At 41.9% G+C, this 16,789-nt stretch overlaps 1 protein-coding gene across 1 annotated transcript in view; it reads right to left on the reverse strand.

Moving 5' to 3' along the window:
• The window catches only part of KAT2B (lysine acetyltransferase 2B), a 105,648-nt gene that overhangs the window by 59,906 nt on the left and 28,953 nt on the right, over window positions 1-16,789 (reverse strand). The window contains exon 5 of the mRNA XM_074269524.1: window positions 1,849-1,994. Within this exon, the coding sequence (XP_074125625.1) occupies window positions 1,849-1,994 (146 nt within the window). The remainder of the gene's footprint in view (window positions 1-1,848; window positions 1,995-16,789) is intronic.

Below are 16,789 nucleotides of genomic sequence, written 5' to 3' on the forward strand. Positions count from 1 at the left end.
GCAGGAGAGTGATTGCTATGCCCAAGCCAGACTGAGAGGCGGATTTGAAGCTGGAACCAGGGACTGAATCCTGAGATTTGGGCAAGTGACTTTCCATTTTCAGGGCTTCTGTTTCTTCATCTGTGAAGAGGGCTTTGGATGAGATCACCTCCGAGGTCTGCCTGGCTTCCTCTAGGATCCTGAAGGGGATCACCAAGTTTGAAAGGGCACAAAATGCTGGCAGATTCCTGGGATTTAAAAGCTATGAGAAGAGGCCCAAGCTAGATGATACCAAAGCCATGCCCCTCGGAGGCTGCCTCCCATCAGCTGAGAGGGATTCTTGTGAAGGGGAATCTTTAAAAACTACAGAGAGAACAAGGCCTCCAGGAAAACTTCTCTCTTACATAGAGCTTTGCCACTGCCCCATTGCCAGTTCAGTGTTCGTCCACCTGAAGCAGGTAGTCCCTGCTGCCCCACTAGATGTGGGAGCCAATAGTGGCAGCAGTAAATAGAGCCAGGCTGAGAGAGTTCACACCTCATACTGGGACAGAAGCCAGGGAGATCTGAACTCTGACCTTTTACTTCAGACCTTTACAAGCCACGTGGCCCTGGGTAATCACTGACCTTTCTAAGCTTTAGACTCCTCATCTGTTAAATGGGAAAGATAATCAATCATATCCATCTGACAGACTTGGTGTGAGGACCAATGAATGTCAAGTATTTTGCAAATCTTAAAGCAATATAGAAATGGGTGCCACTGTTGCTGTTGTTGTAGGGAAAAGCTGGCTATGACCTCAGAAAAACCGTTCCCTTTCCCACAAAACTAAGCATTTGTTAAGCACCAATTGCCTGCAGAGAACTATGCTAAACATGGAGGGGAAAGAAAAAAAGAAATAAAAGCCTAACCTCCTTGAGCTAATGACCTCAGGGAAAAGATGAAGTAATTGGAAATAATATAAGCTCTAGCTAGAGAAGCAAGTCTGTGGATGATAAAGCACTGGCCTGAGTTCAAATCCTACCTCACTAAGCAACTCATTTTACAGATATGTAAATATGAGGAGTAACAATAGCCTCTGCCACCCAAGGTGGTTACGTACGGTACCCTACGTAAAAGCCAGCTATTATTACCTGGGAGATATCTGGAGTAAGCTGACTGACACAGATTTAAGGGGAAAGGTTTCATAGAGGGTTATGCAAGAAGAGAAGTCACATGATCTGAGAAAGCAGCATAGAAGCAACTTAAAAAAATAAAAAAAATAAAAAAAACCTTTACCCCTAATACAAATTCAGTTTCATAAACAATCCTCTTTTCTACTCTTCCTTGTCTATTGAAGAGTTCATGGCTGTCAATACACAAAGCAGCAAAGTCTCCGTCGAGTTACAGAATATTAAGGAAAACTCATCAGTATCCTAGTGTGCAGACAGGTGACTCAGTGGACAGAGCACTAAGCTGGAGTCAGGAAGATTTAAGTTCAAATCCAGCCCACCCAAAGCGCTGACCTGAGTTCAAATCCTACCTCACTAAGCTGTGTGGGCCTGGGCAACTCATTTGATAGAAAGTTAAATATCTATAAATATTTATAGGAGAATATTTTCCTATAGGAGAGAAATTCAGCTCTCTTTTTGGATAGGAAGTGGGGGTGGCAGGGAGGTGTTGAAGAATGTTGCTCCCATTGTCAAAGGTGCTCACCGTTATACTTAACAAATGTCCTTGTTTAACGAGGAGGCTGCTCATTTGGGGAAGGATATGGGGATGCCGAGAAATCATGCTGATTTTGAAAACAAAGGCATCCTCTGGGATTTTGAGCATTCTGGAGGTAGCAATGAAAAAATCTCTCAAGAGATGTCAAAGGAAACACAAACTCTTACCTTAAACAGATAGAAATAAACTTGTTTGGTATCTGCATCTTCTTCTTTGTGAACACAAGTGAAGAGATATTCCACATCCAACACTATGCCAAGGAGCCGATTCATTTCTTCCTCTGACACGTTCTCCAGGTGAGACACATGAGCAGCTGAAAGGGAGCAGTGAAAACATTCCAAGTAAGATGGGAGCTAACCGGAAGCAGCTCAACGAGGCTCACTTAGGCTCACATCAACCCAAAGGGATCCACAATAAACCAAAACTCAAATTTCCCAAGCTCTGTTAAGATCTTAGTCTTCCCAATAATTTTCTTCTTATAATTATTCTAGTCCTAAGTATCCCAAGGGACCGACCCAAACTACATAAAGTCAGAAACCAATCTGATTATTAAGGAACACAGGTGGGTGACTTTTCTCTGGAGGTCAAGATGGGACAACATTCTGAGAGATCTCAGACTGAAATTACAAACAATGATCCTTTCTCTGCAAGCAGATCTCCCTCCATTCTGCAGGGCCTTCTAGCAAATCTATTGGGTCCTAGAACACAAAAGCAAATTCCCCTGGAAATCCAGCCGTACAGCCTCCTCTGATTTTTGTCCAGGATAAACCGATAAATTCTATGACCTGAAGACTTTTTCTGATGAACATTCTACCAATCAGAGGCTAAATCCAGTTCTACTTAGGCTGAACTTTGGAGATCTAGACAATCTCACCTTTAAGGACAGATTGGAGATGGGCTCCATTTACTGCCTTTGTTCGTGAGATGGCCCATTCTTAGCAATGGCTTCCCTGTTCCTCTTTAATCTCTAGTTTATGTTTCAAGACATAGTTCAAGTCTCAGACTCTCTACGACAAAGTGTTCCCTGACCATCGCTAGCTGTGGCGTGTTTCTTTTCTCTGAATCTTTATTATCTATACCACTCAAATGCCTATCATCATTAAGACTTAGATAGGTATGAGTAACAGTAATAACATAACACCTTCCACTGCGATTAGAGCCTCTGTGTGTGGGTTGTCTGACCCCAGTTTGAGATCATCTTGGAACCCCCCGGTATACCACAGGTGCTCAATAAATACAAGCTAATAGCATGATTGGTTAAGGGAAAGTTGTTTCTTATTGAAAAGAGCTTCTACAACGGGATCAACACTAGAAAGAAAGCATTCCTCCCAGGAAGACTGGCACCAGAAGCAATTTATTTATTTTTGAATGAATGTAAGAGGCAAAGGGACACCGTGGTGTGTTGAATGGAACACTAGGCTTCAGAGTCAAGAAGACTGGGTTCAAATCCTACCTCTAACATGTACTACTTGTATAATTTCAAGCAATCATTTAAGCCACTCTGAGCCTCAGTTTCTCATGACTCTAATGTTTTTGGCAACAGAGGGGAGGATCAAGGTTGTATGAGCATTTAGAACTGATATCATTAGTGCAGTGAGCTCTCTGTGTGGAAATTCCCTCCATCAATCAATGCAGAGCAGCAAAACTGGAGAATTGCCCAGGGGACTCAGGGGCACATAACTTAGACACACATGAGGAGCAAGATCTGAGTCCAGATCATCTTGACTCCGAGGCTATCTACCAATCATGTCCTGCTTCCTTTCTGTAAAATGGACGTTCTACTTGTGGCATTCACCTCAAAGGCACGCCATCATGTGGTGAGGCCACAGTAAAATAACACAGCAAAGCACTTGTTATATAAACGTTAAGTTCTGATTATCATTTCTCATCCTTGCTAAGAACTAAGGAGGGAACAGGGTGTTTTCTAGGGCTAGGCCAAAAGAAATTAATTAATACTGGGATGGGGGGGGTGTGTGTGGAGGGGGTGACAATCCAGTAAATGATATGAAGGCAGAAGCAAAGAAATGAAAATTAGAGCTATAACAGCCACCTTTCTTCTTGGATTGTAAGGCAGAAAAGTAATGGAAAGTAGAAACTTTCAAACCCTTTGCTGCTGTTCAGTTGTTTTGGTTATTTCTGCCTCTCTGACCCATTTGGGATTTCTTAGCAAAGATACTGGGGCAGTTTGCCACTTCCATCTCCAGTTCATTTTACAGGTGAGGAAACTGAGGCAGACAAGGTTAATGATTTGCCCAGAGTCACAGAACCAGTAAGAGTCTGAGGCCAGATTTAAACTTTCTAACTCCAGACCTGGCACTCTAACCACTGTACCACCTAGCTGCCCTTTCTAACCTTTCAAGTCTACTCAAGTCTACATCTGAGAGCATGCATCTGCACGGCATGTACACGACGTGCCCAGCAGAGATCTTCCCCCAAAGGGTAGTGATACAATTAGCGTTAGGGGTATGCAGGGCATCCTGAATGATAAGGAAAGAAGTCTACTTGGAAAATCACAGTAACAGATTCAACCGCATTATGTTACCAAATAAAAAAACTGTGACCCACAGAAATGTAGCAAACAGAAAAGCTACAAATGGTGACTGTATACACAAGAAAGATACACACGGGTGCAACAATGCTCTAGCCTCAATCTGGTCCATCACAGAATTTGCCGTTCAACCAAGAATCCCCACGTGTTTCATTCATGAGCTTTAAAATACTGAGTATCTGAAAGATTTCTGGACTTTATCCCCATTATATAGCAGAAGATGCATTTGCTGCTGATGGATGCATTCTAAAGAAGCCACTGTTCACTTCTCCCTTTCAGGGAGGCCTTTGCTTCCTCTTACAAGAAAACTAATCGACTGATTAGTTGGAAGAAAGAAGAAAAAAAAGAAAAGAAAAACCCTGAAGATGTCTGTCTTTCTGGGCAGTTCCACTGCCTTCCAGTGCCAAGTTGCTGAAAGAAAACTTGGGCCAAAGGAGGAATCAGTGTATTGTGCAACAAGTTCCCGGAGCCACCCAATTACCCCATCCTGGTCAAATTAAATCTGTTATTTATAAGCAGTTTAAATCTTCAAAGTACATGGACTAGTTTATCTGAAAAATCATCTTCACGCGCATTTCTGGTTGTGGATGAGATAAAAACTTAAGTAAAGCAAATGAGTTCTAAGAAGTTTGGCTCCATTAGCAATTACTCATTTCCCTCCTACTTTATTTAGATTAAATCAGCTTCTGGGTTTCAAAAAAAATGTTCAAAGGAGGGGGAGGAGGAAAGAGAAAATCAGAGATTCTAGAAAAGGGACATGATAAGTTGAGAAGGGTCTCTCTTGCCCACCCCCCACCCCCCACCCCCCAGAAGCATCTGCAAAAGGAGGTTCCATGCGGATTTATCTCTGGCTCAATGATGCTATGATCTGAAAGCATCTGGAGCCTAGATCCTGGGGGCAGTTTTAAAGGGAAGGAAGAGGAATGACTTCTTCTGGAGCAGGAGCTCCTGACCCAGGGTCTATGAACTTCTGTCAAAACCATTTTTGTAATTTATATTCTGTGTTGAATGCTATGGATTTTCTTACTTAAAACCTTACACGAAAGGGGGTCTGGTCTGTAGACTTTGACCAGACTGCCAAAAGAATGTTAAAATGTTAAGCCCCTGGCCAAGGAAGCTAGGGTAGGATGAAAGGCTGAGGGTTGTGGGAAGGAGGAGATAAGGTAAGTTGAGACCATCTGCTTTAAGCAGGGCCTCAGGGATGGACTGTGGGATTAAAGGAAGGAAAAAGGGTCTGGCATGGCTGCTTTGGGGAGAGTTGATTGGACCAAAACTCTTATCTCCTTCAAGACACAGCCAAGCTGTTGTACAACAGAAACATGGAGTGATCTCCATCTGTTACTGGGACCTCTTCCACCAAGAGGTCTCGTCATGTGACCCTGCCTGGCCAAATGTAAATGTCCTTTCTCTATCACCACCAAATCCCAGCCCGTTCTTGGAACCAGTGATCACTCCTTTTTCTCACAGTCTGAACCAGCCCCATTAATGACCCAGCAGCATTAACTCCTCTAAATCTAGAAGGGTTCCTGAACTCACACCCAAGTTCTAATCCCTTGCTGCCAGCTGGGGTTTTCTTAACACAAATACCAGGTCATTATGTCTATTCATTATAAAATGCACTAGAGGACTGGGTTAGGCATCAGGAAACTGGGAGCTGGAAGCCTGCCAGCTCTGTGATCCTGGCAATTCACTGAATTTCTCAGCCTCAGTTTTCTCTTCAGTAAAATGGGGGGATTAACATTCTCTACATTATAGAGTCAGGATCAAGTGAGATAAACAGCAAAGCTGCTTTGGAAGACTTAAAGAGCTACCTAAATAGTTATTTACTGTTGTTGATACTACTCTAATTTCATAGAAAACCTTCTCCCCCTCCTAGTTGCTTTATTTCTACAAGTGACATCAATGTTTTCTTCCTCCAAACTTGAAAAAACTCTATGGTCCTATCCCATAAATCCATGCAAGGGCAGTTTTTGAGCTGGAAGGGAGACTAGGGGCTCTCTAGTCCAACTCCTTCATTTTTCAGATAAGGAAACTGAGGTATGAGGCAGGTCAAGTGACTTGCCTCAGGTCACAAAGCTAGCAAATATCAGAGATGAGGTTTGAACATAGGGCTTCCTGACTCCCTATAAACTATGCCCTTTTGACTCTTAAACTGTGGGGTGTTTAACCTGGAGAAGACTAGGACTGAAAGAAGATAACTGGATAAGAAGCAAGATTCTCTGATTCCAAATCCAGTAGCCTTTATACAACACTAATCTTGCGTAGCCAATCAGCCACAAAGCTCTGTTGACTGGTTCTTCTCATTATCACATGTTTATTCTTTTCTATTTCTCCCCTTACTGCCCTGGTCTAGAATAAATACCTCATTAACTTGGGCCTCCATTGCTGAAAGCGCCTCAAAACCAGAAAGCTGATTTGCTTCAATCATCCCCTCCCTGATGAATACGTCCCCAATGGCGCCAAGCTCTGCAAGCCAAAGTTGCCCCAAATTAGCTTCTGCCATTCCCACACTCACAGGATATCAGAGTTGGAAGACATCTCAGTGCCCATCTATTCTAAGTGAAAAAGAATCCCATCTATAGTGTATATACCCAATGAGCTGCTATCTATCTTTTCTTGAAGACCCTCAATGAGAGAGAATAAACATTAGCTCTAAAATCAAAGGGACTTGGGTTCAAAAGCTCCTTCCAGGTCTTACTACCAGTTGGCTTTGAGCAAATCGGTCAACCTTTCAAGACTTTGATTTTCTCACCAATGAAAATGAATGACTAGATTTACATGAACTGATGCCAAGTATAGCAAGCAGAACCAGGAATACCCTGTACACAGTAGCAGCAAGATTGTGAGAAGACTTGGTTCTTCTCAGAGGTTCACTGACCCAAGGCAATCCCAATAGACTTTGGATAGAAAACCTTTTTTTTTTTAAAATCCCTCCCATGATTTTTCCCTTTTGTTCTGACTTTTCTCTCAACTTGATTCATAAAGAAATGCATATTTAAAAAGTTAATATACATATATAACCAGGAAAAAAAATTAAAAAAAAAAGGAAAAGAAAAGAAAAGAAAAAAGGAAATGAATGACCAGATTGCCTTTGAGGCCTCCCAGCACCAGAGACTGTATCTTTTTCGAAGCCATAGAGTTTATTCCTCATCTGGATAACTCTCCATGAGACATGCTTCATTTCATGCACTAGATGTTGAATCATGGATTCTAAGAGCTAGAAGAAGCCTTAGAAAACCTCTATCCCATTATTGGATATGGAGCAAGATCAGGTATAAAGGCAACTTTGTGGAATCCATTTTAAAACAGGAAGTCCTGCAGGAGATCATTATATACTTCAACAACAATACTATATGATGATCAATTCTGATGGACGAGGCCCTCTCTGACAATGAGATGAACCAAATCAGGTCCAATAGAGCAGTAATGAACTGAACCAGCTGCACCCAGCGAAAGAACTCTGGGAGAGGACTATGAACCACTACATGGAATTCCCAATCCCTCTGTTTTTGTCTGCCTGCATTTTTTATTTCCTTCACAGGCTAGTTGTATATTATTTCAAAGTCCGATTCATTTTGTACAGCAAAACAACTGTTAAATACATATATTGTATTTAATTTATACTTTAACATATGTAACATGTATTGGTCAACCTGCCATCTTGGGGGGGAGGGGGGAAGGAGGAGAAAAATTAGAACAAAAGGTTTGGCAATTGTCAATGTTGTCAAACTATTAAACAAACAAACAAACAAACAAACAAAAACAGGAAGTCCTGGATTTGAATTCTGTCTCTAGCTCATCCTGGTTGTGTCATTTCAGGCTGTCTGCTCAACCTTTTGGTGCTCTAACCAATGCTCTAAGTCAGGGATTCTTAATTGTTAATGTTCCTGAATTTGGTTGGCAGCTTCCCCTTTTCTGATAAAGCTTTCTCAGGCTTTCTTAATGCCTAAAATAAAATAGAGGAAACCAATTCTAGCAAAATAGCTACCAAAAAGTATACTTTTTTTAAGTTCACAGTCCCCCAAGATTGGCAAGATGTACAAAAGGTGCTACCTGCATTGAGAAGTGCTTTCTCACCTTGGAGTTCCCTATACCAATAAACTGGTATAAAATCACTACTCTGGGCCCTTTCCCTAAAAATCATCCATTCTCACCCTTTTACTTTAGAGATGAAGAGAATAAAGACCAAATGTAATGGATCTGCCCAACAATCTACTGAAAATGTCAATGAATTATCAATGAATTTTGACTAATTTTTGATGAGTTTAACAAATATCAATGAAATTTGGTGAATCAAATCTTTACAGTTTTAATGCAAATTTCCACAATCTCTAGCAGGTCGCCTCACGCATCCATTTTCTTAGTAGTGGCCCAGCTGCACCAAGGAAGCCTTAGCGTGAAGGAAACAGCGCACTTCTGAAATGTACCTCCCACCGCCTCAGTAAGGCCCCAGCTATGAGCCTTGGTGTGATGCTGACCTCAATCATTCTGCAGCAGTGAGACCATACCCCTTGTCTGTCAAGTATAATACTCAAAATTGGTCCCACAGAACTTTAAGTTCAATGAGGCAACATCCCTACTGCCTAACCTTAGTTCTTTCTGAAGGTCTCAGCAGGCCAGATGCTTCTCCTTTGCACCTTCCACATACCTAGAATGCCAGTGTGCCCCAGGAAGGGGAGAGGAACCAAATCACATCTTTTGCTACACTCCAGTGATAATGATAATGAATTTATATGGCACTTGTAGACTTAAAGGGACTGAATCAATGTCATTTCAGTATATCCTCTTAATAAGTCTGGGAGGAAGGTGCTATGGCTATCATCTATATTTTACAGATGAGAAATCTAGGGAGAAAGACAGAGAATAAGGGCCTACTATGTGCCAGGCACTATGGTAAATGCTTTTTCTTTTTTAAAACAAATGTTATCTCACTTGATTCTCATACCAACTCTGTAAGGTAGGTGATATTATTCCCATTTTATAGTTGAAGAAACTGAGGAAAGCTTGCTTAGATCATAAAACTAATAAGTGTCTGAAGCGAGATTTAAACTCAGGTCCTCTAGGCCTAGCACTCTACCTACTTTACCACCCATTCAGAGAGGGAAAGTGTCCATAGAGGAGGCTGCAAAGCCCTTAAACTTAAGCACATTATGGGCTGGCGATGTCAGTTTTGGGCAGGTTTCAAGATATTCAAGGAGTGGAGGAGCACAGCAGGACTACCTAAGAGGCCCCTTCACTGTTTTACCTATAAAAAATAGGAACAGTGACAACATTTGCACAGCACTTCATGACTTGCACAGCAGGTTATAAATATCTCATTTGATCCTCACGACAGCCCTAGTAAAGTAAGTCCTGTTATTATCAACATTTTACACATGAGGAAACTGAGATACAGACAGATTAAGTAACTTTCAAGGGATCACACAGTTAGCATGTAACTGAAGCAGTTTTGAATGCGAATCTACCCAGCTTCCAAGTTCAGTCCCTCATAAACTACGCCACTTGTCTAGCTCTGGATGTTTCTCCTGGAAAACTTGGGAAGCAGCGAGGTGGGAGGAAAGGGAAGTAGAGCGATGTGCTCAAATATCTGAAGGGCTCCCTTGTGAAAGAAGGATCACACATTCTGCTTAAGCCCACAAGGCAAAACCAGAGGCACTTTTAGGGAGAAGGATGGGAGGAAAAGCTTATTCACTCCCCAGTGCGACTCATCTCTAGACTTTGCTATGATAAAAAAACTGCCAGACTGTTGTTAGAAGGCTCCAAAAGCTGTGGCTGCCTCAGGAAATGAGAGGTTCCGCCCAACTGGTGAGCTGCCTTCAGAGGCTGGATGAACAGCTTCCAGAGGTGCTGGAAAAGGGGCTCACCCTTCTCCCCAGGTACAGATTAGCAAGATGGCTGCCAAGCTCATCTCCACTTGGATTTGGAGAACCAGAAAACACACAGCTCCCCTCCGAATTGCTCTGAGAACCCCTCTCTATCTGTGGGGGCTTTTTTCACTATGATAAAAAGGAAAAAGCTTTTGTTTGCTTTCAGTTTCTTCAAGAACCTGGCTCAGCTGTTTTGTGCTACGTCAAGTTTGAAAATACCCTCAGTGTTAAGAGATAGTAATCTGCCAAGACAGCCGGCCAAGAACCCCAAGGCAGCTGTTACCTTGATAGAAACAGGAAATGCATGGTCACCTTGGCTCTGGGACCCTCTCCAGACACCCACTTCATTCATCATTTGAGACATCCTTGCCTGCAGTTTGAAAAAGTTGACAGTCCTGTATGTGTATGTCTGGAAAACTAGAGAAAAGTACAGCTATAGATAGCTATAAGGGTGTGTGTGTGTGTGTGTGTGTGTGTGTGTGTGTGTGTGTGTGTGTGTGAAAGAGAGAGAGAGAGAGAGAGAGAGAGAGAGAGAGAGAGAGAGAGAGAGAGAGAGAGAGAGAGAGAGAGAGAGAGAGAGAGAGAGAGAAGGAAAAGGAAAAGGAAAAGGAAAAGGAAAGGGGGGTTAATAGGGAGGAAAGGGAGTGGAGAGGAAAGGAAAGGGAGGGAGGAAAGAGTGAGGTGAGTTCACTATGTGTGCATTTATATTCCTAGAATACTGTAACATTGGTACATAGTAGGCATGTCAGGTTTACTGATGGACTGATTTCTGCTTTTGCTGTTTAATATATCCTACCTTTTTAGACATTGTTACATGCTCAGGATTCAAACAGATTTTATATTCATAGGATCTGAGATGGGGACTAAAAGTAAAGATGCCGGTGGCGAACCATTGCAAGAAACCTATGGAAGGTTTACATGGTACCTCCAGGCCTGGTATTCAGACTCCAGCATCTATAACATGACTTTTAAAGCTGGAAATCTTAAATGGAGGGGAAAAAAAACACCGTCCCAGTCTACCAGGAAAAAGTGTAGAATCAAAGCCCCAGCCAATACTTAGGCTCTTCTAAAACAGGTTCAAAATGGCTGCCCACTTTATTATTATTATTATCATCAAGACACATCAGCTTAGCCTTGTGTTAATCCCTCGTCCATTCACCCCTAGCAAACAGCAAGAAGTATAAGGTGAGAACAAAATAATGTGGCTTTCAAAAATCTTCCCACCGAGCCACTTGGCCACTGCGGGCACTTGCGCTGGTGATTGGATCACATAACATAACTGCGTTAAGCCAAGATGACCCAGTTCGAAGCACCCTCCTCACCCCCTGATATTCTATCATGGATAATCTGTATTGTGCATTTGCTTTTCTGTCAAAGTGTTGCTCCCCACCCTACCCCCAACCCCAGAATGAGGCAAAAGCTCCAGAGAACAAAGACAGTTTTGTTTTGATTTTCATCCTTGATGCCAAGTACAATGCCTGGCAAAACCATTCTCAAAGTTATATGGAACCTTTATAAGTGTTTGCTGAACAAATAGATGGATGGCTAGATGTCCATGTGCGTCATGTGCTATGTCTGGATTCTCCTCCATTATTGGGTAGGTAGGTAGTGGGGGGGCTCTATAGGGATGGCAAGGGAGGAGTTGGGCAAGAGCAAAGAGCAGAATGAGTGTCTATAGAAATCCTCATGTCCAGTCTGTGAACTTTTAAATATATATATATATATATTTCCAAGTTTTCATAATTTAATTATTGTTATTTTACATAATCTATTTTTATAAATTTAAAAACTAGAATAATGTTTTTAAATTTATAAAAATAGATTATTATTAACTCTAAGGCGTTCACAAATACCACCAGACTGCCAAAGGGATCTAAGATACAAAAAAAAAAAAAAGGGTGAGAACCACTCTAGCCCTACCCAAATGTGGTGGTCAGTAGGGGCACAGTGAAGGCCAAACAGGCCAATCAAGAAAAGTTGGATTCCCATTTTCCCCTGCTCCATCCGGTTCTGTGACCCTGAGACAATCACAGCCTCTCCAGGCTCCCGGCAAAGCTCTGAGAAGATCTAGCATTTCTCTAGCACTTTAAGGCTCGTATGTGTCTCATTTGTTGCTCACAACAAACCTGAGAAGAAAATGCTATTATTTCTTTTTTAGATGATCACTGAAGCTGATATTCAGTGATGTGCCCAGGATTACACAGCTAGTGAGGGTCTGCAGGAGGACGGAATCAGATCTCTGAGAACCTTAGAAGACCTAAAAAGATTCCAAGTTAGAATGCAGATGCCAGTGTACATTGAGAGAGACTGTTATTCCTCCTTCTGGGCTTCTCCAGATCATTCAAATATACTGATTCAAAAGATTTTTCAAAACTTGCTTTTGAAGTTTGAAAATCAAAATCTAACCAAAATCATGTGTGCCTTTTTTACAACTTTAAGCCAAGAACTAGAGTACCTATAGTGGTGAGTTGAGGATAGTGCTGGTCACCCATAATTCCTGCTACCAGGAAGACGGAGGCAGGCAGAGCACTAGAGGCCACAGAAGCTATGGCATTAGTGTCCTCCCCAAGTCCAGCATTTTCAGATGGAGCTGAGGGAGGTTTCAGGCTGCCTAAGGAGAGAGGAAGCTGAACCACCAAGAAAGAAGGGACAGACCCATGAGAGGCTAGCCTGCAAACCACAGGAAGACTCAGTCTTTAAGGGGAAAAAAAGATAAATGTAATTGTGGAAGGAATGAGCTTCCTGTGCTGGGCAAAGTCTGTACTATATATTTATAGGCAGCCAAACAGGATTAACTGCTGCATCTCCTATTTCTGCCATTAAAGCAAAGTGTTTAGGATACTCAGAAGAGGCTTAAAGCAGCTGCCATTCCACACAATCCAACAGTAAACAATTATTTTAGTGCTTCAGAGACTAGAAAAATCAACCATTAAGCACTTAATAAGCTCCTACCCTATAGGCCTGGTACTCTGCTGGGCAATGGGGAGACAAAGGCAAAAAAAAAAAAAAAAAATAGTATCTGCCCTCAAGAAGTTTACAATTCTATCACGATTCTCACAGTGTAGATTCCTCCATCTCTCTTCCTCTTATCTACCTCTATTTCTGGCTATGTTTTTCTATGTCTCTCTGTTTTTCTCTTTATTTCTTCTAACCTCCCAAAGATATTAACAAAGATATTAATTAAGAGATCTAGTTTTTAGAATTTTCAGAGTTTCTTGGGAGGGAAAAAAAAACTTTTTTAATTATATTTTTATTTCAATACAATTTGTTGGGCAGAACCTCGGACACTTTTAACACTCCCTAGCTGTGTGACCCTAGGCAAGTCACTTAACCCTAACTGCCTCAGTTGGGAAAAAAAAAGTTTCTTTTGCAATCTTCTGTAGTTTATCATCCCAATATTTATTTTATTCATTTAAAATTACTATTCTGCCAAGGAGCTCCTAAGTTTCTTTAAATACGAAAGGGATTCATGATATAAAAAGAATTAAAAATTCACACTTTAGAATTATTTTTTATATACGGAATAAGGGGTAGGAAGGCTTTATTGAAAAGCTTTTACCTTTACTGAAAGCTAAGGGATATAGGGGGAAGGGTGCTAGGTGGTGTAGTGGAAAGAATAGCTAGACTTGGGGTCAGAAAGCCTCATCTTCCCAAGTTCAAAACTTTCCTGAGACACTAACTGGGAAAGTCACTTAAGCCCATTTGCCTCAGTTTCCTCATCTGTAAAATTGAGTTAGAGAAGGAAATGACAGCCCACACCAGTAACTTTGCCAAGAAATCCTCAGTGGGGTAATAAGAGACTACATGAATGACAGCGATTGAACAACATATAGGGACCAATTACATTATGGTAACCCCTAGTTAAATATCCAACTCACTTCCACCTATTATGGGAGATACTCCACTAGGCACTCATGAACACTTATAACACTCATGAAACCTTTCCTTGGGGTCCTCACATAAATTCACATATACATATACTTAAAATGTATAGACAAGTGAACACAAAGTATGGACAAATAATACAAATTAACTTCAAGGGACAAACTGCAGGATATAAACCATCTGTCCTACCAGGATTTCCACCGTCAACAGAAAAACTGGAAGAAGATGAAAAAGAGAAGGAAGAGAATGACAAGTGAACATTTGTTCTCATCAAGACCACTTGACCAAGGCTAGCAAAAGCCAAATTCTATTGAACCAGTAATAAAACTCATTCAAGTCAGATGGTACGGTGCAATAGCAAGAACAGCAGATTTGGCATTGGAGGCCCTGGGTTCAGATCTTAGCTCTCACACTGACCCTGCAGTGCGTTATCAGGTGCCTTATGTATAAAATTACAGGGTTGGCTGGCTGACCTCCACCTTATCTCTAGCTCTTAAATTGCACTCCTAGGCCCCATAGTCTCACAATGTTAATCTCTTCCCCAATGGGGACTCTTGGTTTTCTCTTCATGTATTAGAGGGCTCATGGATTCCAAGCAGGACAAGCTCATTTAAATGTCTACCAAGAACAGGAAGGAATCTCCACATTTCAGGATTAAGAGACATTTAAAATCATCTTTCAGAATAACAAGATTAAGCAAACAGAGATTTGTGATTTGCATCAAATATACTTGAGTGCCCATGCTACTGATTATCAGGCAGGGCCCCAGGTTTGCTGACTTCCAAGCCTTATACCCTGTTGCTTCCCTCATGCACTTTGCAAGGAAGGGCCACACAGAGGATCACATGACAACCAGCCACAGATTCTCAAGATGAGAATAAGCATCTCAACCACAGGAGCAGCCCAGCTCTCTCCCTTTAGAACTCACCATCAACAGACCGAATGCAACAGGAGGCAAGTGACATCGGGAGTTCTGATCACTGCTTATTATCATTTGATATCAACTTTGCAAGCCCTGAGGATGCTTTGGCTTTAACAAGTCCAGGAAATCTGGGCGATGACAAAGCTCAAGCGATTAGTGTCAACTTGAGCAACAGCCTCAGTGTGACAGAGAATGAAAATGGGAAACTGGCTTGATATGTTGAGCTTGAGACTAATTTATCATGGAAAATCCTTCAATTACTTCGGCAAATACAGATGGACAAGAAGGAACTATAACCCAGCCTCTATTTCTAGATCCTCCATTTAAAGAGGGATCCCAGACCAACCATGTCATTTTCCATCTTACACTCCTGTGGACTTCATCATGCCCCCATTTTGGGTATCCTGCCACCTGAGGGTAGGAGCTGCCTTTTACTTTTTTTTTTTTTTGTAAGTTCCAGAGCTTAGCTCGAAGTAGACATAGAATAAATTTGACTGACTTCCTCCAGGAAGGAAGGAAGGAGGTAAGAAGGGAGTGAGAGAGAAAAGAGAGGTAGCTATGTAGTGCAGAGCATCAGCCCTGGAATTAGGACCTGAGCTGGCACTTAACATTAGCTGTGTGCCCCTGATTGCCCCCACCACGTACCCCAAACAAAGATGAATAATGTTATGTCACATATGCAGCAAACACCAACCGCCACTTAATGTCATTAGTACCATAAGTCCAAGGCTGGGATACAGATGCTTGAAATGGCCTAGAGTTGGGCCCTGAGGAGACGTCATTGAAGATCGTGTCAAAGAACAAAGAACATGGTGTTGGTTCGTATTCTCCAGGATGTGGGAGGATAGAGCAGGATTCACGCTTGGGTTCATCACTATGATGATGAATATTCAAGAATATGAAGAATGGGCTCCTCCTGCCCCAGCCACCAAACTCACAAAAGGAAGACCAGGTAAATAAGTCCTATTCAAAGAAAGAAGCACTATCTGTACAGAGCAACTTCGAGGCTAAATGGAGGATTTCAGGCTACAAAGGATCTGTAGGGGGAACTAACCTGGGATCCACAGGCTCTAGGACCTCATGGATAGATTTCAAGGGATCTTCATTTTCACAAGCCTTGAGTTCTATTTGCACTATTTAAAAACTGTTATTCTGAGAAGGGATTATGGCTTGAGTAGATCACCAAAGGGGTCCATGACACAAAACAGGTGAAGAACCTTTGCTCTGAGGTTTGGAGAAAATGAAACTGAAAGCCAGAAAGGCTAAGTGCCTGGCACAAATCCCACAGCAACGTGATGACAAATTCACAATAAGGTAGACATAACTGAAAGCCAGTCTTTTTTTCCCGGAGAGCACAGTTTCTCACAGCCTAAGATAAAAGGAAAGTCAGCCTCTAACAAAGTTGGCCACACCCGGCACTTTGCACAATTCTGGCTTTGCAGTTTAGCCCCTGTGGTGGGGAAGGAATACATCCCTAGATTAGAGCCAATCTCCCCACAACCAAGAAGGTGACTCCATTTCAAATATACATTATTACAGAATGATATTATATGTAAGCCCCATATTAAAGACAACACAGGGCAGATCCCCTGAACTAGAGGCCCTTCTTTCTGACCCTGAACCCACCTTGCCACCAAGCCAAAGGTTTTCCTTGGGTGTGATCCAAAATAATATTCAATTAAGACCGAAGCCTCGTTTACTTAGTATATGACACAGCAGTGTCTGTAACTTGTCAAATGTTTCTTTTAGCATTGGTTGTTTCAACACCCAGAGCAACAATAGCTTTATAGACTAGCAAAGTCTTGAGTGTGGCTATGGATTGGTTTAATGAAAGGTAGCATGGGATCAAGGTCAACCTTGGAGACAAGTAGACCTGGGTTAAGGTC

The sequence above is a fragment of the Sminthopsis crassicaudata genome, chromosome 5, assembly GCF_048593235.1.
Source record: "Sminthopsis crassicaudata isolate SCR6 chromosome 5, ASM4859323v1, whole genome shotgun sequence".
In the NCBI taxonomy this organism is placed as follows: Eukaryota; Metazoa; Chordata; class Mammalia; order Dasyuromorphia; family Dasyuridae; genus Sminthopsis; species Sminthopsis crassicaudata.